Consider the following 27,781-nt stretch of genomic DNA (forward strand, 5'->3'; position numbering starts at 1 on the left):
TAACTAAATTATAGCATATGCTATGTAACTAAGTTACAGTGTATAAAAACAATTCAGACAAAAAGGCAGGACAACTTCCTAGAAAATTTGATTTTGCAACAATATATCACTATATACAGCACCTGAAAATGGTTGAGAAAACAGACTGAACAGAAGATCAGAGGTAAGTTTTACAAATGCAATGGTCTGCATTAAATATCTTAGTTCAGTGCTTTTAAAGGAAGCTTAGACTTGGGAAGAGATTGTTCTGTTGTCTCCTCCATCTTGGACCTCTCCAAGATGCTTGTAGATTTGTTCTCTTTATCCTTTTTTACACTCTTTTTGTGCTGCAGGGTTTAAAAAAGTACCCAGTTAGTATTACACCTTTACACACAATGCTAAAGAATGCAACATTACCCTCCATTTTCTGGTTGCCACATAATTCTGCACACAATACTCAAAGCATAAAAAATTATACAGGACAATTTTCTGAAGACATCTGTTAAGATTTATTCTTGAGGACACAAGAGAGTCTTACGAGCCTAAGGCATTAAGATTTTCTCTTAAGATCAAAAAGAAGATACCTCAAGGAATTCCTGTATGTGCCTAAGAACTGATTTGTTGGAAGTCATTTCTTTAAAGATAGTTCTTACCGTAATTAATGAGAGGGCACCCTTAGCTATAGTGAGACAAGTTTATAAACAGCACACTTTTATTGCTAATGAAAGCAAACCAACAATTACTATTCCATCAAAAAGAAAAGTCTAAAAGGTTGTGCAGTTAGATTTAAATCTGATTCTTGTATGCAAGTTTAGATGTACCCTTTAGGCTTCTGATAAGTTACCAGTTATTCCCGAGGGAATTCTGTGTCACTGTGTACGCACAGAATTCATGTCCCCCGCAAAAAATATGTTCTGCCGCAGAGGCACTAAAGTTACGCTGTTTGTCCACCAGGGGCTGCTGTGGTGCCAGAACAGAGAGCAGCAGGCCATAGCATCTAGCAGCAGATAGGGAGGAGGAGAGGCTGCATTCCTCACAGCGCCCTCCCTGTGGGGCCAGGTGAGGAGATATGGGGGGGGGGGGGGGGGGTGAAGCAGCACAGACAGAGCAGGGCACACAGGGCTGCATGGGAGTGAGGGTGCAGTGCCACATGGGGATGGGGGGACTGAGTGGGGGTGCAAGGTCTCCTGGGGATGAGGAGGGGGGGGTGCAGGGACACAAGGGGACAGAGACAGATATGCCCGACTGAATGGGAGAGGCTAGGAGTCAGTCTGGATCTGCATTGGAAAGGCTCCCCAACTCCCTGATCCCCCCCCACAGAACACACTTCTTCCACCCATACCCAACAACCCTCTAGGTTCACTCCCAGACTCCTTCCCACCAATTACTTCCCTCCCCCTCAGCTCCTCCATTACCCCAGACTCCCCTAAGCTTTTGCATGGCTTCTGAGGGATGCAGGAAATATGTTTCTGTATTGCAGTTTAAATGAATTATTCAAAGGTTCTGTATTAATATGCCCAGTAAGGATCTATTTGTCAAAAAACATTTACTGAATCTTTTTTGTTGTCTGGATTGTTACAGACATACTTGCTGAGAAGTATTTTGAAATAAATTACCAAAATAATTGAAAGTAGTGTGTTTAATTTGTGTTATTTTGACAAATAAAATACGCAGAATTTTAAAGTATCATGTGCAGAATTTTTACATTTTTGGTGCAGAATTCCTCAAGGAATAACCAGTTTAACCCTTTGTGTTTCATATAGGCCCAAACAAGGTGAAGCAAACATGTACTATCAGGTGTTTAAGGATACACTAAACAAATCCTCAGAACATTTGATCTCCCTCACTGAAACAAATATTGATATAGCAGTCCACATGGACAGCCTAGAAGATTGCCTGTTTAGTTTCCAAGTCATATTGGAGAGGTTATGTTCAGCAGGACAAGTATTTAATCCCTGGAGTGCTGCAGTAATTCATGACCAGATACTTCTTTTGCTAGAGTCAGTTAAGAGGTTTTTGCAACTCTCAAACCGCACCCTCCTCCAAGGACCTCAACATCTTAAAAGAGATCCTATAACTAGACAGTACAAAGCCTTTGAAAGCAGTCCGCCCTTTAACTATCCAAAACAGGGCTTTGGAGTGGAGCCCGGAGCTGAAGCAGCAGGTTTTTGCCTGGAGCTGGAGCAGAGCCGGAGCACAGCTCCAAAGCCCTGATCCAAAAGGGATTATGGGTGAAATTAGAGCAGCTCTGAATACTTTACCAAGAAGAGCCTACCAGGCTAACACTAGTCAATAAATAAAAAGAAACAAAACAAAGTTTACCAGTTCCCTCCCCAGTGGAGTTGGGAGTACTAATCTGTTGCAAAGCCATTATGGTAGATGTTCTATATCTAATCTAATGCTGCGCTGTCTCATGTTGTAAGTACATGAGTTGATGTTCCCCTGTGCCAGCTTCAGTTTTAAGAAAAACTTACTTTCAGCTGAGTTTGATGAAAAAACTCAATTTAAGGGGGGAATTTATTGGATGCTTCTTTAAATTAAGATATATTAAGTCTCAAGTTGATATTCTGAAGGACTAAGTCTAGTCACAAACCTACACTGACAATGTTACACAAGTGCTATTAAAAGGCATGTCATTTAACTACTTCTGACCCTATTATAGAAGGGGCACCATGCTTCCTGGTCAAATCCAAATCTGTCTGCAACATTTGTGGAAATTACCTGGAAAAAGGGAATACCACTATTTTTTTGACAGCACACACTTGTGTCCAGGGAAGATTTATCACTGAAGATACTTTCGTTAAATTCCTGCACCACCTCTTCTTCCTCCAATGAGTCCTAAAAATAGAAATGGCCAGTTTACATGAATGGCTAAATTCATAAGGGATTTACAATCATTTGATTACGTCCCTAAAATATATGGTACAATCTTTTGAGATATTTATAGATCTTTACATGCACAACTATCAAGCAAAAAAGACGGTTTAAACATAAGACTTGGTTTAATCTCATCCTGTGCATTTCCTGAGCTTTGCATGAACACTCACATTGTACCTGACGAGTGCAACGCAGAATGTAAAAGCTTCCAGAACTCTGTGTTAACAGAGTTGAAATGAAACACCTTTAAAGTGTTGCACTAACTGTTCAATCCCATATCTTCTGAATGAGTGGTTACAAAATGGAGCCTTATATTTATACCATCTCACGTTTACCTGATCCACATGCTCTACCACCTTTGCTGCACTATTTAATGTAGCCATGAGTTCTGGTTGCTGTCGTCTCAATTGCTCAAGCAGCAGGTCACGAGGTTCTGTTCTCACAAGAGTCACTGGATACAAGTAGTCTTTTCTCTGTGGAGTTGTCCCTTTAATGAAGTTGATGTAAAAATGAATGGAATTATTAAACACTTCCATCTTCCACTTCAGTTACATCTCAGATTTCATATTAAATGAAATATAAGAAGCATTCTTTGAAGACACTCTTGTCCATATTAAAAAAATCCAAGACTATCAATCACTTCATGTTCCCATTAGTTTTAGCTTATGAATTCTGTACTCAAGTAGCTTGCTGTGAGATCATTCCCCTTCCCATCCCCCACTGTGAATACCTGTTGGGATATCCACTTTAAGTTCCTCCTGCAGGAAGGCATTAACCTGAGTCAATCCATACTGTGCTTCCTCATGGAGTATCAGTTTCTGCTCCAGGAACATCTCCTTATCATTTTGAATCTGGTCAAGGAGGCTATTCAGTGACCTCTCTTCAGCAGTTTTCTGTCTGTTAATCTGGTCTGTGACTTCAGCAACCGATGCATTACAGCTTTCATTTGCATTCTGAAAGACAGAATACCAAATTAACAATAAAATTAAGGCTAAGGTTTCTTGCCTAACTGGTGGAGCAAAATCAGTTACATTTCAGGTTGTGTCACTAAACTTAAATGCGACCTCAAATTGAAGAGTTTGGCCATGCTAATTTATATTCATTTTGAGAGCAGTATTTAGAATAGTCCATTGCTTGGAACGTACATGCTATCCTTTGGGAACAGATGCCAATAGCTAGTCATAGGAACACAGACATTGCCATGCTGGATCAGACCACTGGTTTTTCAGATTCAGGATCAAGTCTTGAAAAGTAAATAGTACTAAATGCTTCAAAGAAAGATGCAAATAATTGCATATTGGACAATTGTAGGATAAAACACCTGCAAAGGGCTAGGAAGAAAGTTTACATTTTAGAAAGCATTTTTAGCCCTTAAGGTTGTAAAGAAAGTCTTCCAGACATGAAGACACCTGGTATGCATAGACAGTGTTTTCTTCCTGAGTCTTCAGACAGCCTGAAACATTTAGCTGTGAATTTACTCATTGGGGTGTTAATTCTGAAGTCTAGTGACACTTTAAAAGTCAGTATTAAACTAGCTCACTATTTATTTTACCAGAGGCATGGGAAAGGATTGGGAGTGAAATCCATGGATGGGAGAGTTGTTACAGGGAAGGAAAAAACAGATGGGGAAAAGAAGAATGGGGAAGGAAGAAAAATAAAGGACCAGAAATAGCAGTAACCCTGAAGGGGAACATTTTCCCCACTGACTGATGCCAAATCTAACAACGATAATTAAAAGGTTAGCTACCACTTGAAAGCCATATTCTATACTTGATCACTATGCAAACCCTCCCACTGGCAGGTCCAGGGTTTGGGGAGAAGCATCTCTCCCTGTCACTGCCCTGAGCACTGCTTAGTAAGCAGCTGCATGACTGCGCAGCTTAGAGGGAACTTAGGTGGTTAATATCACGTATCAAAAGATTGGGTACATGATGTTACAGGAAACGAGAGGCAAGCCAACCTCTATCCTGATCAGGAGGCCTGTAGTGTAACAATAGTACTGTAGAATGATATACAGATGACTTTGGATTTGTATCTACACATATTCTACTTTCTGGTCCTCTCCACTGAGAACTTTTCATTACACTATGAAGTTATCAGTTACCCTCTGCAAACATTGAAGTTGTTCCAGCTCACTGCTGAAGGAGGATATCTGTTGATCAGTAAGGCAGTCAATCTTCGTGTTTGCAGATTCAACCCATTCATCTGTCTCCTGACACACTGTGGTGAGAGTTCTGCGAAGTTGTTCACAGCATTCAGTGGACTCCTTCAGCAACTTTTCGTCTTCCCTGTTTAGCTTCCTGATCTCTCGTGAGAACTTATCCAAAGATGCAATGTATTTGTTGTGGTGGGAAGTTGTACAACTGACTAGGTCTGTAGTTTGCCTGCATGAACAACAGATTCATAATATAGATCAGAGGATTTGGAAATGCAGATTTAAAAACATTATGCATTTAATATGATTTGACGACAGCAGCAGTGACAGTCTAATTTCAAAGTAAACCAGATCCAATCTTATTATAATAAGATGACACTGGAATGCTTTCTATTTAACCTATTTATGCAGTAAAGTTTTCCCTAACCACAATCTAGTGCAGTGGTCACCAACCGGTCAGTCCTAGAGGATCTCCCAGTCAATTGTGATCTCTGGTGGTGCAGTGGGGCTGCCGCTAAGGCAGGCTCCCTGCCTGCCCTGGCCCCACGCCACTCCTGAAGTGGCCAGTGCAGCCCTATGGTCTCCCTCCATCCGCTGCTGCTGCCTGCAAGCACCGCCCCCGCAGCTCTCATTGGCCAGGAACGGGGAGTTGTGGCCAAAGGGAGCTGCGGGGTGGTGCTTGCAGAGAGGGGCAGTGCGCAGAACTACGTGCCCCCGCCCCCTCCCAGGAGCCACAGGGGCTCGTTGGCCCCTTCTGGGAGCAGCGTGGGGCCGGGGTAGACAGGGAGCCTGCCTTAGTGGCAACCACATTGTGCTGCCGACCGGTAGCTGCTGGAGGTAAGAGCAGCCTGGCGGGAGGCTGCACCCCATATCCCCTCCTGCATGCCAAGCCCCAGCCCTGAGCCCCCTCCCAGAGCCAGCATTCCATACCTCCTTGTGCACCCCAAGCCCCAGCCCTGAACCCCCCTGCACCCAAACACTCTGCCCCAGCACTGAGCCCCCTCCCAGAGCTTGTACCCCTCACCCCCTCCTGCACCCCAACCCCCTGCCCCAGGCTCAGCCCAGAGCCCTCTCCCACACTGCGCACCCCTCAGCCCCAGCCCAGAGCCCGCACCCAACCTGTGAAAGTGAGTGAGGGTGTAGGAGAGTGAGCGATGGGGCAGGGGGGAATGGAGTGAGTGGGACGGGCCCTTGGGGAAGGGGCGAGGTAGATCCTGGACGTGAAAAGGTTGGAGACCACTGATCTAGTATTACTGCGGGATTTAATAAGTTATTACATTCATTTTGGCCAAGATTTTCCAAAGTGACTAAGGACTGTGGGTGTCCACTTGACAAGTCTTATAAGGACCTCAGTTTTCAGAAGGTACCAAGCACTCTCCCTAGGAAAATCAGATCTTTTCCAAGGGTCTCAAGTTGGGCCCCTATAAGTCACTAGCCACTAGTTCATTCGGTGAGCTCATTTTTCAAGTGATAGATTAATTTACTACTCATATAAACTAATTTGCCTGCAGAACTGAGTGTAAGCATGCAGCAGTAATCAGGGAGCCATGCCCAGACATATCTGATGACCACTCACAAATGTATAGTTCCTGAAAAAAATGGAACCTCTTGATTGCAAGATGCATAAAAGTCTCAACTTTGAGCAGAAGTTAGGTCCAAATATCCTCATATGTTGGGGAAATCTGAATCAGGATCTGAATTTTGTGGCAGGACCCACCTCTAACAGGTGGGACTTGTCCAAAAGAATTTACTGCACGGTAATCTACATTTGTGGTAATCTATGTAAGACAATGTTGTAAGTATATGAAAAACAATATATTTCTTACAGATGGACATTTTCCTGGGCAACAGCAATAGTGGTCTTCAAGTTTCCACCCTTTTTAGATACACCACTTAAATTCTGCTGAGTTTCCTGAACCAACAAATTCAGCTGGCTTTGAAAAGAAGCCATGAGTTGGGTTGTGCCCTATTAAGAAAAATGCAGAGTTATACACCAGACGGGGTGTTACCTGCCTCAAAGCCATTAGCACTTTCAACATTAATAAATTAAATGTAATAGACTCCTTATGGAAGGTATTATATAGCACACCAAAAAGTAGAATATATTTTAAAGCCATAACCACCAGTTGTGCTCAGGAAAGATGTAAGCAATGGATTCACTTAGATTTTGGAGTGTGTTGTGAGCAACAGTTTAGCAACAGCTATAGGTCACTCCAGGAGCAGACGTGATATTTCCACTTCCCCCCACAAAGCTAGAGAAAGTATCACAACTGAGGCTGATTAACAGAAATAGGACAAGCAAATTAAATGAATGGGAAACAATGGTCCTAGTACTGACTGATGAACCAGGTATGAAGATCTACTACGGATGAGTTTAAGTCAAGCCAGGTGAAAAACACTAGGTACAAAATGCTTAATTCCATCTTCTTGTTCAAAGAAAAGGGTGATACCTCTGTAAGTGCCAGCTTTGCCAGCTCTGCTTCTTCCTTTAAACTCTCACAGTCATTCTGAAGTTGAACCAGAACACTGGCTATATCTTCCTGTAATTTATTCAGAGCGAGACAGTGTTTTGTAAAGAAGGTGTTTGTTTCCTCTTTATGTCCTTCCATCTTTAGAGGGAAATAAATTACATGAAGGTTAGATAAGGAAGCCATGAATTATGGTAGTTAAAGTGGAAGTTTTCATAAACCCAGTGCCATGACCATACACTGGTTATACCTATACAGAATCTCTATACCCTGAAGAGCTTGCAGTTTAAAGGCACTACTGAATAAAGTATGGTGGACAACCGTATGACAGTTGTTGCAGGTAGGCTTTGCAGAAGTTTGAAATTAAAGAAGGGAGGTTGGTATATTAGGCAAGAGGCTGTTCTAAACATAAGGAATGGTGTGAAACAGAGCACAGTAGAATGAGGACAAAAGAGGAGATGCTTGGGCAGGACAACAGCAAAATGCACTAGAATTCTTCAAAAGTTAGAACATAAGCTACACACTGAGGAAGATAGCAAGCCAGTATAGATGCTCTAGACAGGGGAGATGCGGTCAGAACAAATGAAGAAGAGCATTTTGGATAAACTGCAGGCAAAATAAATGAGAGGGGGAGGTTTAAGCAGTGGTCCTTTCTTTTATCTAAAACCTTGAGGAGCCAAACTTTGACATTTGGACAATTGAGATTGTACTGATGAGGGGAATACATGAGCACACAAATGAAGAGGTCACTAATGGAAAAGAAGATCTGGAAGTCAGAGAGGTAACAGATGAACCCATGGGGCGGAGTATGCAGATGGGCAAGGCCAGATCAAAGATGGAGACTGAGATGAGAACCCTGGAGGAGTTATTGAGAAAGTGGTCAGTAAGCTAAGTGAACTAGAAGAGCACAGCAAGAAGTCTGTGTGAAAGTAAAATATCCATGCATTTACCTTTTCTGCCACAGCTGAGTAGGTCTTGATGTTATTCTGAAACTGGCTGTTTACTCCCAATACAAATTCTACCATAGGTACCAGACTACTTAACGCTCTTTCCATTCCAGATTTATGCTCTTCCTAGAAAGGATGGTGGGGAAAAAAAAATTAAATACCAGACAGCTCCTCAGTTCAAGTCTGCAAGAGATTATTCAGACTCATTTGAATATATTCAGGGCCCTGTGTGTTCTGCAATTGCAAAATTTGCTCCAGAATCTCCCTTGCTGTAGAATTGTGCTCCAGAATCTCAACGATCATTAGAAAAAAAAAGTTTCCAGACCTTCTGTTTGGGAAGATAGCCTTGAACATGTGAACAGAATATAAGCCAATACCAACCTACTTCTAAAAAGCCTGCAACAATGACCCAGGTGTGACTGCCCCCCATCATCTTACTTCAAGCTTTATAGATTCAGTAACCATGCACCTGAGGGCTCAGACAGCTACTGAATTGAAAGTTATTTTTATTAAATTGACTAGACCAAGTTTATGGAGGCCCTTTAAGAGTAGGAAAGATCCATATCCCCAAAATAACGCAAGAGCATCTAGATTAACTAACCATCAATCTCTTCAACTCAGCTTTATTTTTTACTGATTGAGTCTCCTGTTCTAGTATTTTTTCAGAAACCCAAGAAGTTTCAGCAGACAGCATTTCCACAACAGAGGCAAAAGATGAAGATACAGCTGATGCAATAACATTAGTGGTTGAAGAGCTGGCAGACAGAAGGTCACCTACAAAGGTAAACAGAACATTACAAACTTTGTAAAGTTTCCCCAAGAGTCCTACACCATCAGAGGATAAGGGTTCATGTTAGGATACGCTAATAATGTGGTACTAGGACGACCCATCACTCTCACAGATCTTGGGAGACAGGCCAGTCCTTGCTTACAGACAGCCCCCCAACCTGAAGCAAATACTCACCAGCAACCACACACCACACAACAAAACCAAAAAGAATAGGAGTACTTGTGGTACCTTAGAGACTAACAAATTTATTTGAGCATGCTCAGGGGTCGAATAATAAATTTGTTAGTCTCTAAGGTTCCACAAGTACTCTTTCTTTTTGTGGACACAGACTAACATGGCTGCTACTCTGAAACAACAAAAACACTAACCCAGGAACCTATCCTTGCAACAAAGCTCGTTGCCAACTGTGTCCACATATCTATTCAAGGGACACCATCATAGGGCCTAATCACATCAGCCACAATATCAGAGGCTCGTTCACCTGCACATTTACCAATGTGATCATGTGCCATCATGTGCCAGCAATGTCCCTCTGCCATGTACATTGGCCAAATCGGACAGTCTCTACGTAAAAGAATAAATGGACACAAATCAGACGTCAAGAATTATAACATTAAAAAACCAGTTGCAGAACACTTCATCTCTCTGGTCACTTGATTACAGACCTAAAAGTGGCAATTCTTCAACAAAAAAACTTCAAAAACAGACTCCAACGAGAGACTGCTGAATTGGAATTAATTTGCAAACTGGACACCATTACATTCAGCTTGAATAAAGACTGGGAGTGGATGTGTCATTACACAAAGTAAAACTATTTCCCCATGTTTATTCCCCCCGCCACTGTTCCTCACACGTTCTTGTCAACTGCTGGAAATGGCCCACCTTGATCATCACTACAAAAGGTTTTTTTTTTCTCTCTCCTGCTGGTAAGAGCTCACCCTACCTGATCACTCTCATTACAGTGTGTATGGTAACACCCATTGTTTCATGTTCTCTGTGTATATACAATCTCCCCACCCTATTTTCCACTGCATGCATCCGATGAAGTGAGCTGTAGCTCACGAAAGCTTATGCTCAAATAAATTGGTTAGTCTCTAAGGTGCCACAAGTACTCCTTTTCTTTTTGCGAATACAGACTAACATGGCTGCTACTCTGAAACCTAGGATAAGAACAGTTTGCCCTGGCCAAAAACAGTACCTCTCATCAGTCACAAGTGTTGCCCACAACACAGCAAACTGAAGTGGACGTTTGGGCATAACCTTTACTATACGGGTATGACTGCTCAACTTGGACTACCATTGGTGTGACAAAATTCAGCTCTAGTATTTTAGGTAAAGCCTGGTCCTTATGTCATGCCATATCAATTTTAGGAAAATCTTTGGTATTTCTGCTGCACAGAGTTCATGTTAGCAGTCAGAAGATAGACTGATATAAATTTGTTACACTTACCAACTAAATTAGTGTAAGATTCTATCATTTGTTGCTGTTTCAAACTGTTCTCATTAACAGAATCTTGTATTTTGCTAAACAGAGCATTCATGTGTCCTGCAAATCTCTCCTGGACTTCTGCATTGTGTTGATCAACTACTTTTTTACGATCTAGTTTTGCATGGAGACCAGACACATCTTTTGTTGTTTCTTCAACCGTACTAAGCAACTAAAAAAAAAAGTTACAATGTCAATCTTCAGATGAACCACCTTCAGCCTCAAAACATAACCGAAGGGTGTACTATAGTCTTTGTTTAACTTAGATGACGAAAACTTAAACATATTGTTTAAAGTAGGAGTTGCATCCCTAGAGAAGGGAAGCCAAGAGTTTACATTAACATGCTTAGTATATCACTACAGTTAATTTCTTAATCCTTGTATAAATTATGATCAGGTGCTCAGGCATTCAGAAAATTGCACACAAGATATTGTTTACTCTTACCAACTTCGAGAAGAGACACACCAAGGCGTTAACATCCCAGCAACCAATGTCCCCAAAATAGGACAATAGGAAGTGAAGGAGCATGGTGGCATCCCCTCTCTGAAGTGTAAATACATGGATGACTAGGACTCTGACATTTAGGTGGTTTCCCACTACTTTTGCAGTGAATAATATAGAATTTGACAATGTATTTTGCCTGCCAATTACTCCTGAGGGCATTCTGCGCCAAAAACGTAAAAATTCTGCACCAAAGAAACCCCCAAAATTCTGCGCACAATATTTTAAAATTCTGCAAATTTTATTTGTCAGATAAATGTGGAGGCTCCACCACGGCATCGGGGAGCACAGGCCACTGGCTGCACAGAGGTGGGAGATCACTGTGCAGCTTCCCCCTCCCGGACATGAACTCAGCGGTGAGGCTGCACCCAACCCTGACACAGAGCAAGGACCAGACCTGCCCCAGAAACACCCCAGGGCCCTGCCTCTCTGTGCCAGGTGCAGCAAGTGTGGGCAGGCAGGCTCAGCAAGGCAGGATCCAAGTGTAGAGGAGCATAGTGTGGGGGGATCCAGGTGTGGGTTGAGAGGGCTCTGTGTGTGGCAATCTGGATGCGAGCAACTCAATTGGGGATCTGGATGCACAGGGACTTGTTGGGGGGTTCTGGGTGTAATGGTAATGAGACTCAGCAGGGGGGTCCAAGTGAAGGTGGTTGGGGATCAGGGTGGGGTCTAGATGCTGTGGGAGTGGGGCTCGGTGGGGATACAGGTGCAGCTGGTTGAGGCTCGGTGGGGGGGGATCCAAATGCGGGTGGCTCATCAGGGTGGTCCAGGTGCAGGGGGAGTGGGGCTCATCGGGACGGGGTGGGGGTGAGGCTCAGCAGGAGGGTCTGAGTATGTGGGCGTCTGGATGCATGGCGGTTGGGCTGATGGGGGAGCAGCTCCCTGTACAGGGATCCCTCCCTCTGAAGCGGAGGTGCGATGGGTGCAGGAAGTTGCCATGTAGAATAAGCATTTGCTGGTTCACTGCATCTGGGGTGATGCAGACTGGACGACACCGGAGCTCAGAGCTTTTAGGGCAGGATGACTTTGAGGAAGGCAGCATGCTGGTTAGTGAATAGTCAACCATCAAACGGTCACAAACAAACTTGTCATCTCAAGTGATGTCCCCTCCCCATCACTGTGGAGTGGGTCAGTTCATAAGTCTGTTCCAGTTTTCAGTTTTAAGATCAGCTTGCAAGATACTGTACCAGTACAGTTTTCACAAGTCATTCCCTTAAAAATTAGGCACATTATCGATAGAATTGCTTAGAGAGTATGGGAAGTTACACTTGCAATTAGTTATCAGAAATGCAATAACCTTGCTAGCTGTGCCATGAAGCTTTTCTTCAGTGTTCTCCAAAGCTGAAGCCACATATTCTTCCTCCTCAAGATGAACCTTGGTTTCTTGCAAGTTTTTCTGAGTGTCTTCCAGTTCTCTTGCCGTGATCTGCAGATCCGTTTTGCATTGTTCAAGTTCATTTTTATTAGCCATGAACAGCTCAGTGACCTAAAGTGCAATTGAAATAATGCAGTTAATGAGGAGATACTGCTTTTCAGAAATCTGAAGAGCAATTTAGTCATACTTCCAAATCATATATTCATTAGGAAGAATATCTTCTCCCCCAACAATGTGACTTATGCCAAATTATCAGATGACTGGTCAATTACAAATGCAGCCTCAGTTCTAAGCAGTATGTTTGATATTTGAGACCTTGTACACTAAACTTGAATATGTCTCAAAACAAGTACCAATGACTTTTCTCCAGAACAAGAAAACATGATTAATCACAAGGAAAAGTTCTGCAGAATAATTACATCCACTTAGGGTTCTCCCATTAAAATCAGCCTAACCAAATACCTGGAGGAAAAAGATTCAATTAATATTACTTAATTTAGCTAAAGGCAAGACTTGTAAAATCAACATTTGATAGCTTTGTAGTTCCAAATCTTGGAAAATAATGTTTCTTATTCTCAGATTTAGCCTATTGTACATGTGCAATGAAAAGTCACCTTTTCTCACACAAATGCTGAAAAGTAAATGCTAATCCATCCAGAAAAGAACATTTTAAGAGTCCAATTTTTTGTTGAAAGTCCATCAGAGCAATTTTAAGCTAAGGCAAGCTTAAGAACCAAGTGTAATATTGCATTATGCTGTTATAAGTTACCAAAGTGAAAAGCCACTCTTATTAAGGAGTTAGGCATTGGGTTTCCCTTTCAAACAATTATTTTTGATTAGGAGGTTTGAAGTTTAGCTTCAGCTTCACAAACTGACTAAGCACACTCTGACTAAGCTCCCTAAAGAACCATTGGTATACAAACAGCCTTTGTTTAGAGCTGGTCACAAAATGCCAGTTTGCTGGAACCAAAGTGTATTGCAAAATTGAGACTGGTTAGACGAACTTTTGTTGAATCTCAGACAGTGCTCCATCAGAACCCTGTTGGCCAGGCAGGTTTTCTTTAGGAAACTTGTCTGGTTCCCTTCCAACTCACCTGGGCTTCAAGGGACCACAGCTATAGGGCAACCCCACCTTGCCAGGGCTTCCAGAATCTAGGATCCCAGCTACACACCAGGGAGCCATAAGAAATCTGACTTGACTGGGGTTCTCAGAACTTCCAGGCTACAAAACATTCAGTCAGGAGCCTGGAGGTCCTGGGATAGGCTGCCAGGATATGTGCTCCAGAGCAGCCCTGGGAGCTCCTTGGCAGTGGCAAAACTGACAAGAATGTCAATTTCATTCAGCAGCTACTAGGCTATTCTGTTTCAGAAACACCATGCATTTGCTTTTGAAATAATTTTCCCTCCGGTTTGTCAAAATTATAGAAAAAAACTGGTTTAGGTCCAAATTGGAAACCAAGTTTTGAAATCTCAATTTCTTGCAAACAAGAAATCCTGAGCTTCAGACAACTCTACCTTTGTTCTTTTCTGATTGAACATATTCAATTATTCAAGAACTACAATCATCATCAGAAAAATTTAGATTTACAAGATGTAAACTCACAGTGATAGGTTTGGAGTTTCTAAAAATATCACAACATCAAGCTCCTCCCTTTGATCTAGTTGTCCCCCCGAACTTCTTGTTTGCAGACGAGTATTGTTAAAAGACTTCACTTACTCTTTTCACTTCTTCCTCCATGGCACTAATTTTATCAATATACTCTGCAATTTGTTCCTCTTGAACTGTCACTTTTCCATTAAGAGCTCTAAAACAATAAGTGTAACATGATTGATTTAATAGTTACCTAATGCTTCTCATGCTGCATGGTTATTTTAATGGTACTTTTATCCTAGTTTCCATATAAACTTTAGAATCATACCACTGGAAGGGACCTCGAGAGGGCATCTAGTCCAGTCCCCTGCACTCATGGCAGGGCTAAGTATTAAGACCATCCATGACAGCTGTTTGTCTAATCTGCTTTTAAAAATCTCCAATGATAGAGATTACACAAATGTTCCTAGGGGATTTATTCTAGTGCTTAACCACTCTGATAGTTAGGAAGTTTTTCCTAACGTCCCACCTAAACTGCCCTTGCTGCAGTTTAAGCCCATTGCTTCTTGTCCTCTCCTTAGATGTTAAGGAAAATAATTTTTCGCCCTCTTCCTCAACTTTTATGTACTTGAAAACTGTTATGTCCCCTCTCAGTCTTCTCTTCTCCAGACTAAATAAAACCAATTTTTTCAATCTTTCCTGATAGGTCGTATTTTCTAGACCTTTAATAATTTTTGTTGTTCTTCTCTGGACTTTCTCCAGTTTGTCCACATCTTTCCTCAAACGTGGCACCCAGAACTGGACACAATGCTCCAGCTGAGGCCTAATCAGTGTGGAGTAGAGTGGAAGAATTACTTCTCATGTCTTGCTTACAACAGTCCTGCTAATACATCCATAATAAGTATTATTCATTCAAATGCAACAAAGATTGATGCCAGTTTGATTTAGACAGTATAATGTACATGAAGAACCTTGTGTTTCTTCCTTCAGATGCATTATTTATTGACCAATGCACTCACAGGTATTCTGAGGCAGATAAGAGTTTAGAGCAGAAGTCCCCAAACTGTGAGGCATGCCCCCAGTAGGTGGGCGCAGAGAAACGTTTGAGGGTCTGGGCCAGCCTCTATGGGGGTGAGGAGGAAGCACCACCCAGCCCCAGCCCTGGCTCCTGGCCCCACCACCCATCTCCACACCTGCCCCCAGCCACAGCTCCGCACCTGCCCCCAGCCACAGCTCCATTCCTGAAGCCGAAGCTGGGAGCAGAGCCACATCTGGCCATGGGCCCGGCTGCTAGCCTCCACTGTGGCCCAGCTGCGGCTCTGCTCTGCTCCTGGCCCCAGCCTTGGCTGCGCTCCCAACCCCACCCCCACCCTCGGGGCACAGACAGGGGTAAGCGGGGGTGGGGTTGCAACCCTGAAAAGTTTGGGAGACTACTGGTTTAGAGAGACTGACTTTGTACTAGCTGCAGTTCTTACAGGTACAAATGCTCCTATAAATTATGTTACATTTGAGGATGTGGTTGCTATGCTTGACACACCAGGTTTTGCAATAGTCAAGGACTCACTCATAGTTTTCAGCAGAAATGTAGATTCCATTTTTCTCTCGTGCAACAGCAAGATCTCGTTTCAGGCGTTCAATCTCCTCTGTATATTCCTGTAACAAAAATGATCTGTAAAAGACCGAAGATTCCAGTTTGATAAATTACATCTCTACTTTGATTTTGAGGTAGCAGGTGACTGTAACGCTGTAAGATGTTACACATGCCCTTAAGAAAAATTTTATAAGAAAGGTAAAATAATGTTTTAAGCGTTAGTACTTTTAGTTTCACATCTTGAAAGCAGTTACAGCATTGCAGAACTTCTCATTAAATACATTTGATTAGGTGTAAAGCGACAGTGCTCAACAGTAAAATTTAACTAGGCAGTGTCTAACATCTTAAAATAATCACCTATAAAGTTCCCTTACTAAGGGTCAGTTTTATCTGGCATGCTGTTGTTTGTCAAACCTTACTGGCTTATCTACCATATGAGACACTGGGATGCTTGTGTCTGAGTTGAGGCACCTATTGTGTTAATATTTTGCCAGATTTTAGTTGCTACCACCTGATAGTTCAGCTGTCTAAGCCTCCTTGTGAACAGGTATCCACATCAAAAGCTGTAACCAGTACTCTGATTGGCAATTTCAGCAAAAGGGCCAAAAACTGAATCAGTAGGGAGATTCAATCCTTGAGACTGAACACCCCACTCATCATTAAAGAGGTGCCTACAGGACAGGATGAAATGGTAACCATGCGAATTCTCAGCAATTTGGCTGACCTGACAGAAATAAATTTAAATAGCCTTCAATTTGTGAAAGCATACTGGACAGTTACCTTAATGAGAGCTCTTTTTGTCAGCTTCTGGTTTACTTCAGGCTTATTCAGGATATTCTTTGCTCTATGTGCATATTCTAGAGTGCTCAAAGTTTCCTGTATAAAAGTACAAAGACAGACACATGACCTCTAGATGAAGGTTCAAGATTTTAGTACTTCATCTGAACTTTTGTATAATTTACAGACTGCTGGAATAAGTGTCCCACTAATGACAATGTAGGATGGATCAGCTTGCAAGTCTTTACCTCAAGATTTACAGATGCAGGAGAAACTGTGGCAATTATAGATGTTTTCGTACGTCCTCCAAGAGAATCTTGCAGGATTCTAGTGAGTTTAGATTCCCTGTATGGAATATGCGGAGCTCTTTCTACAAGAGCAGTAATAACTCTCCCCAGAGTAAGCAGAGACTGATTGATATTTCCAGCTTCACGAGCTCTTTTGTCAACTGCTCCAGAACGACCAATGTTTTCACTTCCTGCAAGATCAACCTGAAAGGAGAAAAAAAATGAAAACTGTAACTTACTGCCATGAGAGTGCAAAAGGCAGACAACTCCTATCTTATAAAGCTGAAGATAAAGAATGATTCCCAAAATATTAATATGCCACCATGCACACAAACCTAGCTTTCCTAAGACTTAGGAGTGTTTATTGTATATTCTGCTCAATGGCTTCATAAAAACATAACAGCTGCCATACTGGGTCAGACCAATGGTCCATCTTTCTCCACCAGTGGCCTGTACCAGGCCTTTAGGGTGGCAATTATGAATAGGGAATTTATGGAGTGATCCACCCCATTTCCCACTCCTGACTTCTGATAATCACAGATTTAGGATCACCCCAAGTATGGGTTTGTGTCCCGACCATCTTAGCTAATAGCCCTTGTTGGACCCATCCTCCAAAAAAGAACTGGATCATTCATGAACCCAGTTACACTTTTGGCAACCACAACATCCCACAGCAGTGAGTTTCACAGGTTAACTGTACATTGTATTAAAAACAAAAAACAAACAAACAAACCCCCCCAAAACAAAACAAAACCTTCCTCTTGTTTGTATTGTAAATTTGTATTATAAATTTTGCCTATAAATTTAATCACGTAACCTGTTTTTTTAATTCTATGAAATACACCTCAATCTGTTGCTTGGTTACAGGCCCATGCAATCCAATCTGGTAAACCTGGTTCCCTTAGGCTACAGACAGCAGAGCTGTCCTATAGTGCTTCCATTTGAATAGAAGACCATCCAGATTAATGACTCCAGATTGCTCTATTGTTAGTCCTCTGCTGGGTGCAAGTATTTCTCCTGACACGTCCTGGAATACCAGTCCAAGATGAAGGCACAGATATTTACAGTCAAAATAGCATTCACAAAACAAACTGAATTTGGTATTGCTACATACAGACATATACTAATCAGTCACACCCACCAATTATTTATGCAGGACACAAAAATGCATGGTCTAACTGCATAGGGCCAGATTTTTAAGAAGGTACAGACACACCTAGTAGGATGTTCAAAAGCATTTAAGGCTATGTCTAGACTGCATACCTTGCAGTGGAACAGCTGTGTTACTACAGCAGTGCTGCTATAAGGTACGCAGTGTAGCTTCTCTTTGCAGGCAGGAGAGAGCTATCCTGCCAGCAAAATAAAACCACCCTCAACAAGGGGCAATAGACCATTTCCCACTGAAAGCACTATCCACATTGGCGCTTTTTGTCATTAAAACTTTTGTCGGTCAGGGGTTGTTTCGCGCCTCTCCTCACCTCTGACCGACAAAAGTATTAACAACAAAAGTGCAGCGTAGACATAGCCTAAGCGCCTCTCCTGTGAATTAATGTCAGCTGTTCAGTTGAGACAATGAGGCAAAACTTTTTCTTCTTCTAGTTTGTTATTCTAGGATTGTCACCTTCATAGAACTCTGGAGTTTAATGCAGATACTTACCAAGTTTAGTTTCCCAATTTTAACAAGCTCTTCTCCATCTATTGTAGTTTCTTTCATGTGTATGGTGACTGAAAACACAGAGTGTGAACGACTGCAAAATAAGTCAGTCAGTTTAAAACAGACATCCCAATAAAACCAACTGTTCTTTTTGCAAGACAATCACTGATAAAGTGCTACTGTCGTCAGTGGACTTGTACCAGGGATAAGTTTGGCCCACTGATTTTTTTTTTAAAATAGATGGGCACTTTTCTAATACATCATCTTATTTTACTAAGCACGCTTCTAAATAGGCACTTTACAAATAAGATCCTCTGAAAAGCACTCATATACTAAAACATAGAAGGGGCAGTGTCAGAAAATTCAGCCCAATGTTTAGGTTTCAGGAAAAAAATTTATGAAGACATTAGAGCAATAAACTCTACAAATATTTTTACACACTCAACTTATGGAAACTTTAAAAAAAGAAAATGAACTTGCCCTGTTGTGTTTGTAACCAATGCACTAGGTACACACAGGTACAGTACAGGAGAATCTGAAAAGTATTTTTATTGTCCAAGCTATGTAAATACAAGCAAGCAGTATTCAGGAATAAAAAATTAAAATTCAGTTTTTATCTAAGACATTAGTAGAGCTTAGGACTTATTTTTAGCTTGACAAAAAGAAAAGGAGTACTTGTGGCACCTTAGAGACTAACAAATTTATTTGAGCAGAAGCTTTCATGAGTTACAGCTCACTTTAGCTTGACAGTATCCCATTTACAAGTCTCACCACCAGTGTGACATTGGTAAGGGATATGCAATAAACACTGGATGCACCACAAATATGCAGATGCTTCTGACTGAGAACATGTAGATTTCATAATGCATAGAAACACACAAGCAGAACAAAAAAGTTATACTCCTACAAACCAATTGGAACTATGGGAAATTTAGATATAAAGTAATGATCCTGATGCCCTTCGATTTAGAGCAGATTGATATTCTTACAAAGTAGCAGCAGCCAAACAAGATCAGAATATCTTGCATCTCTGGACATCATGAGTGAGTGAGGAGGCCTCGTCTAGAAACAGCCCCTCAAAAAGAGCTGCTTCTAGGCATATGACCCCGCAGGCATTTTGTCTGCCTGTGTCTACCAAAAGCAGAATGCTTCCAGGTGTGCCTGTGTTGTGCTGTACTCTCCAAATTTTGCAGGATGATAGAGGCGTGACTTACAAAGCCACAGTAGAACCCTAATCTTGAGAGCCTAAACTAATATGGGGACCACAAGCTCAAGCAGGGTTCAGTGTAATTTCAAAATCTTTGACTGTTTTGGTCACACCAGGTTTGTTACATCAAAAATATTAAATCTTATAAGAGGAAAGTTTTGTACCTAGAGTATGCATTCATGTAAGTAGCTGCAGTTGTTCTTTTCGCTGCTCCTCTTTCCAAAATCTGATACACTTCATCCTTGTTGTGCACAGTTATTTCTTCCAATCCTTTGATAATCACACCCCTCTGTCAAGACGGGATTTTATGTTACACATCTTTATTTAGTCATTCCAAGAGCCCCACTTAAGTTTTAGAATTCAGATTTGTACCTTGTTACGGGGATCATCAAACATTTGCAGTCTCTCCCCTACATCAGGGGACGGATTCAAAAGATCAAAAAGCTCCTCGTTGTAGATTTCCAACAGGGAGACTTTCACAGAAAATTCCGTACCATTGTCTGAAAGTTTTTCAAATATTTGATGCAGTGTACGGGGGATTATACCAGCAAGTGGATCCTATAATTAAAGCACAGATGAGTTTATTAAATACCAGTGCCAAGAAAAGACCAAAGGGACGGTGGGAATAAAGAGGAGAATTAAGTTTAGGGAAATCAACATAACTTGTTTTAAAGATTAGAGTCTGACACAAATAGACCATTTTTCATAGGATAATTTTCAGAGCTTGCAGATAGGTTTGAAACAAAATCAGGTTTATCGAAGAGAATATTTATAATTTAAAAAAAAGATGGTTAATGGTAAACTCTTAATGTTAGAGTAGGTGAGTGTGAAATGAGAGCTTTAGAGTACTTGCAAAAGACCAATTCCAACCAAATTTTCATTAGCTACAGCTAAGTCTTCTACAATATACTTGCATTGAATTACAATTCAGCTAACGAGGTTTTAATAGGAGGTCAGATTTACCTCTTCCCATGTATATTCTTCATTAGGTGATCTCTCCCCTTCCATTGTGAAGGTTTTTCCTGTACCAGTTTGGCCATAACTGTGTGGCAGAATTTGAAGATTAAAAGTATATACTTGAAACTGAAGTTACATGTTAAGAAAGTAGTTTGGGGCACTTACGCAAACACGGTACAGTTGTATCCCATAATAACTTCATCCAAAATAGGACAGACAACATTCCGGTACACCTCAATTTGTTTTGCTTGAGCTCCGAAGACCTGTTGAGGCAAAGTCAGTAGATCACATTTAGCTACACTCTGATGTGTTTCACCAGCTGAGGTTAGCACATATTTCAATTCCATGACTGATTATTTAGAAATCTAGAAATCAGTGACTCAAAGAACAGTTACCATATCAAACGTGTAAGTCTTCCTTGCTGTTTTATCAGTTACTCCTCCAGTACGGACGCTAACTTCCTTTCTTGCATGGTCACAATCTACAACAGCATGGGAGTTTGCTTTGCGCTCCGACACATTAAAGGGCCTAAAAGACAAGATTTAAGAATACATTTCTCTCATCGGCAAGGATATGAATCAGGTTTGGCTAAGTGGTGCTTGTATTTTGGTTTAAAAATCCAAAAGCAGCATAGTGCTTATGCAGTATAAACCACAAAATGTATTTGCTTAATCTAGGGGAAGTTTCCTCCATTTATCTTCAAACCACTAAAGAGTGCATTTGATGGATATTTGGCATGTTTGCAGCTATTCTGCTGTTTGTGCATGCATTTTCAACAAGTTTATTGCCTCTAGAACACAGGAGACACACATACAACAACGAATGTGAACTAAAAAGTGCAGTTTTATTTAGACTTGTCAGTTTATCTAACAATATGCCAAATTATGTTTCACTAAGGGTTAAATATACTGCATAATTCTTATTGTAAACACCTTTATAAGAAAATCCTGAATGTAGCGTGATCCACCATGGATCCCTAGCAATACATCTAGTCAGTCATTGTGACTTCTCAACAGTGGCCATCATCCAGAGTTTGAAGAAAAAGCCCAACCTCCTACAAAGCACGTGCCCAAATGTATAGTGTTCTGACATGGAGCTGTGAGGGAAAGGATTTCTTCTTTAACAGGTTATACCCTAAAGTACGCATTTTTATTAACCTTGTGAACAGCCCTTCACCGAGAGCAAAGACCAGGAAATAATTAGGTTAGCTAAAAAGGCAATGGAAGAAGCTGTCCAACATGGTTATACAGTAGCTAAACTTCTACTAAAGTTGGTTTGATATGGGGGATGGATTAAGTTTCTCATTGGACTGATTGCTTGCATACAATTGAGAAAAGAGGGACTCAACTTCATCCCACGTTGATGGCCTTTGAGGCAAAGAATATCTTACCCAATTTAAGGCACCATGTAAATTTACAATGCTTATAGAATAGAGCAGTAGATATCACCAGAACCATTTTAATGCTGATACATTATTTCCATTATGAAGACCTACTCACAAGCACTTAACTCTGTGTGTGTGTGTATGTTGTTTTTAAAGCAAAAGAGCTTTCCAGATATTAAAGGGCAGGGTGGAGAGAAGAAGTTTAAGGGATTTTGGGGAAGTTTGATAGAAATAGGATTTGTCATTTAATGAGTTGCTGTCTTCAAAGGACAGAAGCTACTAGAGAGTCCTGGAATGGAGTTCAGTCCAAGGGACTAGTTTGTTACAGGGATGTCCAGAACTGTGGGAATACCCTGATACTATACTTATGGAGTCCAGGTAACGCATATTTGCAACTAAAATATATACTGATGTTTAGCGAGAAGAAGGCAGAACAGAATTTTTGTCTGTTTGTTGTGTGAGTGCTTGCTGTGTGCCTGCTTATTTGAAGTTTACAGTGTGGTCTCTTTTGGGGGCTGAGTGCTGAGCCAAGCAGCCTGCTAGCTAGACTGAGAGTTTACTAATGAGGTTCTAGCCTCCTATCCTTGGATCCCTAGTCCCTTGACAAGGGGGCATGGCTAATTCAGGGAGAACAGTAGTTTAAAAACCAGCTCCTAAGCAACCAGAGAAGCTAACGAACAGCAGCAGCAAACATGGTAGTTTTGAGTGGGAGCATGAGAGACAGCATGAGAGCCATGTACACCTAACAGACAGACTCTGACTTTAGGCCAATAATGCCCCCCAAAAACAATTAACAAAACCAAACCCCTGCAAGAGTAAAAATAATGCAGGCAGAAGTCCAGCAGCAGAGTGGGGGCTATCCAGTTTTTGCACTGAATGCAGCATGTAAGATTAGCTGTCTTGTGGGCAGGTGGCATATGTATTCCTTTGGAGCAAGAAACTCATGCCCCTCAGAGACAGAGTATGGGCTCTTGAGACCAGAATAGCTGAACTGGAGGAGCTAAGGGAGCTAGAGGTACATAGATGAGACTTTCAGGGACACAGTAGAGCAGTCCCACCCCTGGTGTGAAAGCCTTGGTGCTGTTGGAGAATGAACATCTCAGGGAAGTCAAACATCAAGCTGGAGCAAAGGGAAACAATCCCATAGTTGGGACCTTCCTTCCAGATGTCATGGTATCCTCTTGCAGTGACGAGAGGGAACCCCATTTATTAGGAAGAGACCGGCAATAGTAATGGAGGATTAAATTATTAGAAACATAAATAGCTGGGTTTGTGAAGACCAAAAAAACACATGGTGAATTGCTAGTCAGGTGCAAAGGTTGGAAACCTCTCAAGACATCTAGATAGATGTATGTGCAATGCTGGGGAGGAGCCAGTGGTCATGGTACATGTAGGTACCAGAGACATAGCAAATGGTGGGAGAGAGGTCTGAGTGGCCAAATTTAAGATGCTAGTTAAAAGGTTGAGGTCCACGGCCTCCATGGGAACATTCTCTGAAATGCTTCCACTTCTGTATGCAGGGCCAGTTAAGACAGGCAGAACTGCAGGGTCTCAACACATGGGAGAGATAATGGTTTGGGAGGAGGGATATAGGTGATTAGGAACTAGAGAACTTTTTGGGAAAGGAGGAGCTCCATCTAAACCAAAATGTTGGTAGACTGTTGGCATGTAAAAATAAAGAGGTCAGAGGAATTTTTAAACTGAGGGATGGGGAAAGCAGAGAGGTGCAGAGGAACACAGTTCAGACTGAGACATCCCTTAGTGGAGGATTTATTAAAAGGGATACTCTATTTCCCAAGAGAAGAGGATAGAAGGTGATAAAGTGCCACTGGGAACTGAAAAAGAAACAGTCAAACGAAAGAGTCCCATTCAGTCACCACAAAGACAAAACTAAATACTGAGAATTTTTACAATCATTTGTACACAAATTCGAGAAATCTAAATGTTAAGATGGGCAACCTGGAGTGCCTGGTCTTAAATGAGAATATAGATATAATAGGCATCACAGAAACTTGGTGGAATAACAATAATCAATGGGACACAGTAATACCAGGGTACGAAAGACATAGAAATAACAGAGTAGGCTGTACTAAGAACATAAGAATACACAAGAACAGGGGTTGGCAACCATTGAGAAGTGGCGTGCTAAGTCTTTATTAATTTAAGGTTTCATGTGCCAGTAATAAATTTTACATTTACAAGCCCACCCTCCACCCCCAACAGAACCCCAGATTAGCAGTAGGCTGAGCGGTCCTGGCCGCCACCCCGCTCATCCCACTGTGGGCTGGATGGATGGAACCCCGAGCCGGTGGCCAGGACCCTGACTGGTAGCAGAATGCCACTAAAAATCAGCTTGTGTGCTGCAGGTTGCTGACCCCTACATAAGAATGGCCATACTGGGTCAGACCAAAGGTTCACCCAGCCCAGTATCCTGTCTGCCAACAGTGGCCAATGCCAGGTGCATTGAGGAGAAGGAAGGAGGAAATCTGCAGGGGAAATGAATTCTGTGCACGTGCAGAATTCCCCCAGGAGTAGTTACTAGACTATTGACAACAGAGCAATTATTAGACAAGATCTGAGTTATATACTGACCTGGCTATGTGGCTGATCTCTTGAGATCAGAAGGACCCTTTGTTCGATTAAATTGGTTTTCAATAACCACTCATCATAAAGCCTAGTGTCTGCATGAGGAAATAAGTGCTGGAATGCCTAAGGAAACTGCATCTTTGACATCATGTGAATCAGTGTAGTGAGACGTGCAGAATGAACTTTGTCTCACATTACCTCCATATTGCTGCACATAACAAAATTCATGTGGGGGGGTGGGGCTGAGGGGTTCGCAGTGTGGGAGGGGGCTAAGGTCTGGGGAGAGGGTTGGGGTGCAGGCTCCGGGGTGGAGCTGGGGAGCTCAGGGCTGAGGCAGAGAGTTAGGGTGCCAGGAGGGAGGGGGGACACTCCGGATGGGGATGCAGGCTCTGAGGTGGGGCCGGGGATAAGGGGTTTGGGCAGGCTGCCCTGGGGCTATGATGGGGAGAGAGGACACCCCCAAGCTCTCTCACAGCAGGACTGGGGCTAGGGGAGAGGAATCTCTCCCGCTGCAGCCCTGAGCGCCTGCATGGTGCTTAATAGGCTGCTGAGCGGTTGCACAGCTTAGAGAGAACTTAGGACAGAACTTAACTTTTGTTACTGGCTTGGTATAGCCAATGGTAGAATAACCACCAGTTTGGGGTGAGCCTGCGCTATTTTTCAGCACTTTGTCCTGCATCTGGTATTCTCAGCTGTGACCCACAGAGGCACGGGGACACTACTCAAGAAAGAGATCTTGGAGTTATCTTGGATAGTTCTGTGAAGACATCCACTCAATGTGCAGCGGCAGTCAAAAAAGCTAACAGAATGTTAGGAACCATTAGGAAAGGGATAGATGATGATAATCATAATAATAAAAAAATATCAATGCCACTACATAAATCCATGGTATGCCCAGACCTTGAATACTGCATGCATTTCTGGTGGCCCAATCTCAAAAAAGATATACTAGAATTGGAGAAGGGCAACAAAAATTAATAGGGGTATGGAACAGCTTCCGTATGAGGAGAGGTTAAAGAGACTGACTGTTCAGCTTGGAAAAGATATGACTGAGGGGGATGACAATAGAGACTATAAAATCATGAATGGTGTGGAGAAAGTGAAGTGTTTTTTACCTCTTCACATAACACAAGAACCAGGGTCACCCAATGAAATTAATAGGCAGCAGGTGTAAAACAAACCTAAGGAAATACTTCTTCACACAATGCACAACCTGTGGAACTTGTTGCCAGGTGACGTCATGAAGTCCAAAAGAGTAAATGGGTTAAAAAAAAAAATTACACCCAGGGAGTGGGGTCCAGCTGTCCCCGCTTCTTGGGCACCCCCTACCTGCTCCTTGCTGGGAGCCAGGCAGCTGTGTCAATTTCCCAGCTCCAGAGCTGGGAAATTGACAAGACACCCACCATTCCCAACCCAGAGCACTGGTGGAAGACAACCAGGCCTCTAGACCTGGTTCCCAGTGGAGTTGACAGCTAACCACCAATGTAACACAGGGTCTACAGACATTGCGTCAGCCTAACTATACTGACATAAACCCTACACCTCTTGTTGAGGTGGTTTTATTATGTCGGCATAGCAAGGTAGTTACACCATGTGGAGGAGCATTTCAGTGTGTACACCTCCACAGTTTTGTTGACAAAAGCGGACATTTGTTGACAAAACTGTGTAGTGTAGATAAGGCTTAAGACATATTCCAAATCTGGAGAGCAGTCACAAACTGGTTCTCCAGAGACAAAAGGCTAGCAAATGGGCCATCACCTGGTTAAGTGGCCATTCTTTGGCAGGAAAGAGGTTAAGGGCGGAAAAATCTACATCTTGACAATGAAACAGGGTGGGGTTCCCATCCACAAAGACTTTCTGTCTCCTGAACCCCTCCTGGAGAGGGCTCTCAAAGAAGAGAGGAAAACTACAAGAAAGGAGAGTTTAAAAAAAACTGTACTACAATGCTGTCATATAAGGGAACTAACTGTTAGGCTAATGTTAAGTTGTCCAATTAGTCTTACTTTAACATAGTTCAGGCATTTATTTTCTTTGAAGGGAGAAACATAATTTGGTAAGTTTCAGAGTAGCAGCCCTGTTAGTCTGTATTCCCAAAAGAAAAGGAGGACTCCTGGCACCTTAGAGACTAACAAATTTATTTGAGTATAAGCTTCCATGAAGTGAGCTGTAGCCCTGGAAAGCTTATGCTCAAATAAATTTGTTAGCCTCTAAGTTGCCACAAGTCCTCCTTTTCTTTTTGATAATTTGGTAAGATATGCATTTGCAAGTCTGATGCTCACCATGCTTTGCAAACATATCACGCCTGGGCCAAGGAGATGTCCCAGATTTGAACTTCTGAGAAAGTACTTAAATATAGGGGCTTTAGTTAAAATGTCCCCATAGCTATAACTACCTCACCATTAAATCGTCCCTTCTAATGCTTTACACAGTTCTGACCACAGGAATCTTTGGCAGCCTCCTCACCAGGCCCGTCTGGATGCCGTCCAGCACTCGTCATTTGCCCGTGGCTGTAACAGAGAAGTACCCACCGCCCAGGAGGAGCGGTCACGGGGCCACCGGACCCGCTTACCTGCATCTCAGAACCACCTGGATATTCTTGCCTTTCTCCTCTTTCTTAGCGCCGCCCTGGGAGCTCACGGCCGCCGTCGCCATGGTCTCTGGGCGCGGGGAGCCTGCGGAGGAGAAGGAAGCGGTGAGTGCAGACTGGCTGCTCCCCGGTGCGCGGACGGGACAACAGACAGCGCCCCAGCCCGCCCCTGCCAGGCCCCCGAGCGCTCTACAGCCCTGCCCCGACAGCCCGGGCGGGGGAGCATCATCCCCCCCCGCGGGCACCGAGCGGCGCCGTGTCCCGCTCACACAGGGGACCCGGCGCTGAGCACAGCGGCAGCCGGCCCCGGAGAGGGAGCATCGCTCAGCAAAGGAGCCCCGAGCTCAGGAGGGGTTTCTGGGAAAGGGGGAACCGGCCGGCCCGGAGCCCCCCCACCCGCGATTAGCGCGCAGGCACTCACCCTGGCCCACCGTCGCCACCCGCCGAGCTGCTCCGGCCGCTTCCCGTCACTACGCGCCTAGCCAAGGGCGCCCCTTCCCCTCGACAACTTTGAACCGCGCGCCAGCGCCTCCGCAGCCAATCAACGGACAGCCGCGCGGCTCGTGGTGCAGCATGGGACT

General features: G+C 42.8%; 1 protein-coding gene across 1 annotated transcript; it reads right to left on the reverse strand.

The window, feature by feature from the left end:
• On the reverse strand, window positions 1–27,781 carry KIF11 (kinesin family member 11). The gene is made up of 23 exons (XM_084634368.1): window positions 27,622–27,781; window positions 27,183–27,285; window positions 21,039–21,171; window positions 20,809–20,906; window positions 20,650–20,728; window positions 20,059–20,244; window positions 19,851–19,975; window positions 18,483–18,573; window positions 16,787–17,029; window positions 16,542–16,637; window positions 15,735–15,823; window positions 14,297–14,384; window positions 12,502–12,690; window positions 10,667–10,874; window positions 9,028–9,200; window positions 8,430–8,552; window positions 7,462–7,620; window positions 6,838–6,977; window positions 4,961–5,240; window positions 3,587–3,809; window positions 3,192–3,343; window positions 2,701–2,817; window positions 1–326 (listed from the first exon to the last, which is right to left on the reverse strand). The coding sequence occupies exons 2-23, from the start codon at window positions 27,263–27,265 to the stop codon at window positions 201–203; spliced, it is 3,201 nt and encodes a 1,066-aa protein (XP_084490494.1). The 5' UTR covers window positions 27,266–27,285; window positions 27,622–27,781; the 3' UTR covers window positions 1–200.

Source organism: Lepidochelys olivacea (assembly GCF_965140295.1).
Source record: "Lepidochelys olivacea isolate rLepOli2 genome assembly, chromosome: 7".
Classification (NCBI taxonomy): domain Eukaryota; kingdom Metazoa; phylum Chordata; order Testudines; family Cheloniidae; genus Lepidochelys; species Lepidochelys olivacea.

Excerpts from the sequence above, each read along its gene's own strand:
- KIF11 (XM_084634368.1), bottom strand. The coding sequence starts at position 27,265 with ATGGCGACGGCGGCCGTGAGCTCCCAGGGCGGCGCTAAGAAAGAGGAG. Across the intron at positions 8,553-9,027 it reads CTGAGTTGAAGAGATTGATG|GAAGAGCATAAATCTGGAAT; the intron begins GTTAGTTAATCT and ends CATCCTTTCTAG. Across the intron at positions 327-2,700 it reads GTGGTATTCCCTTTTTCCAG|CACAAAAAGAGTGTAAAAAA; the intron begins GTAATTTCCACA and ends TAAACCCTGCAG.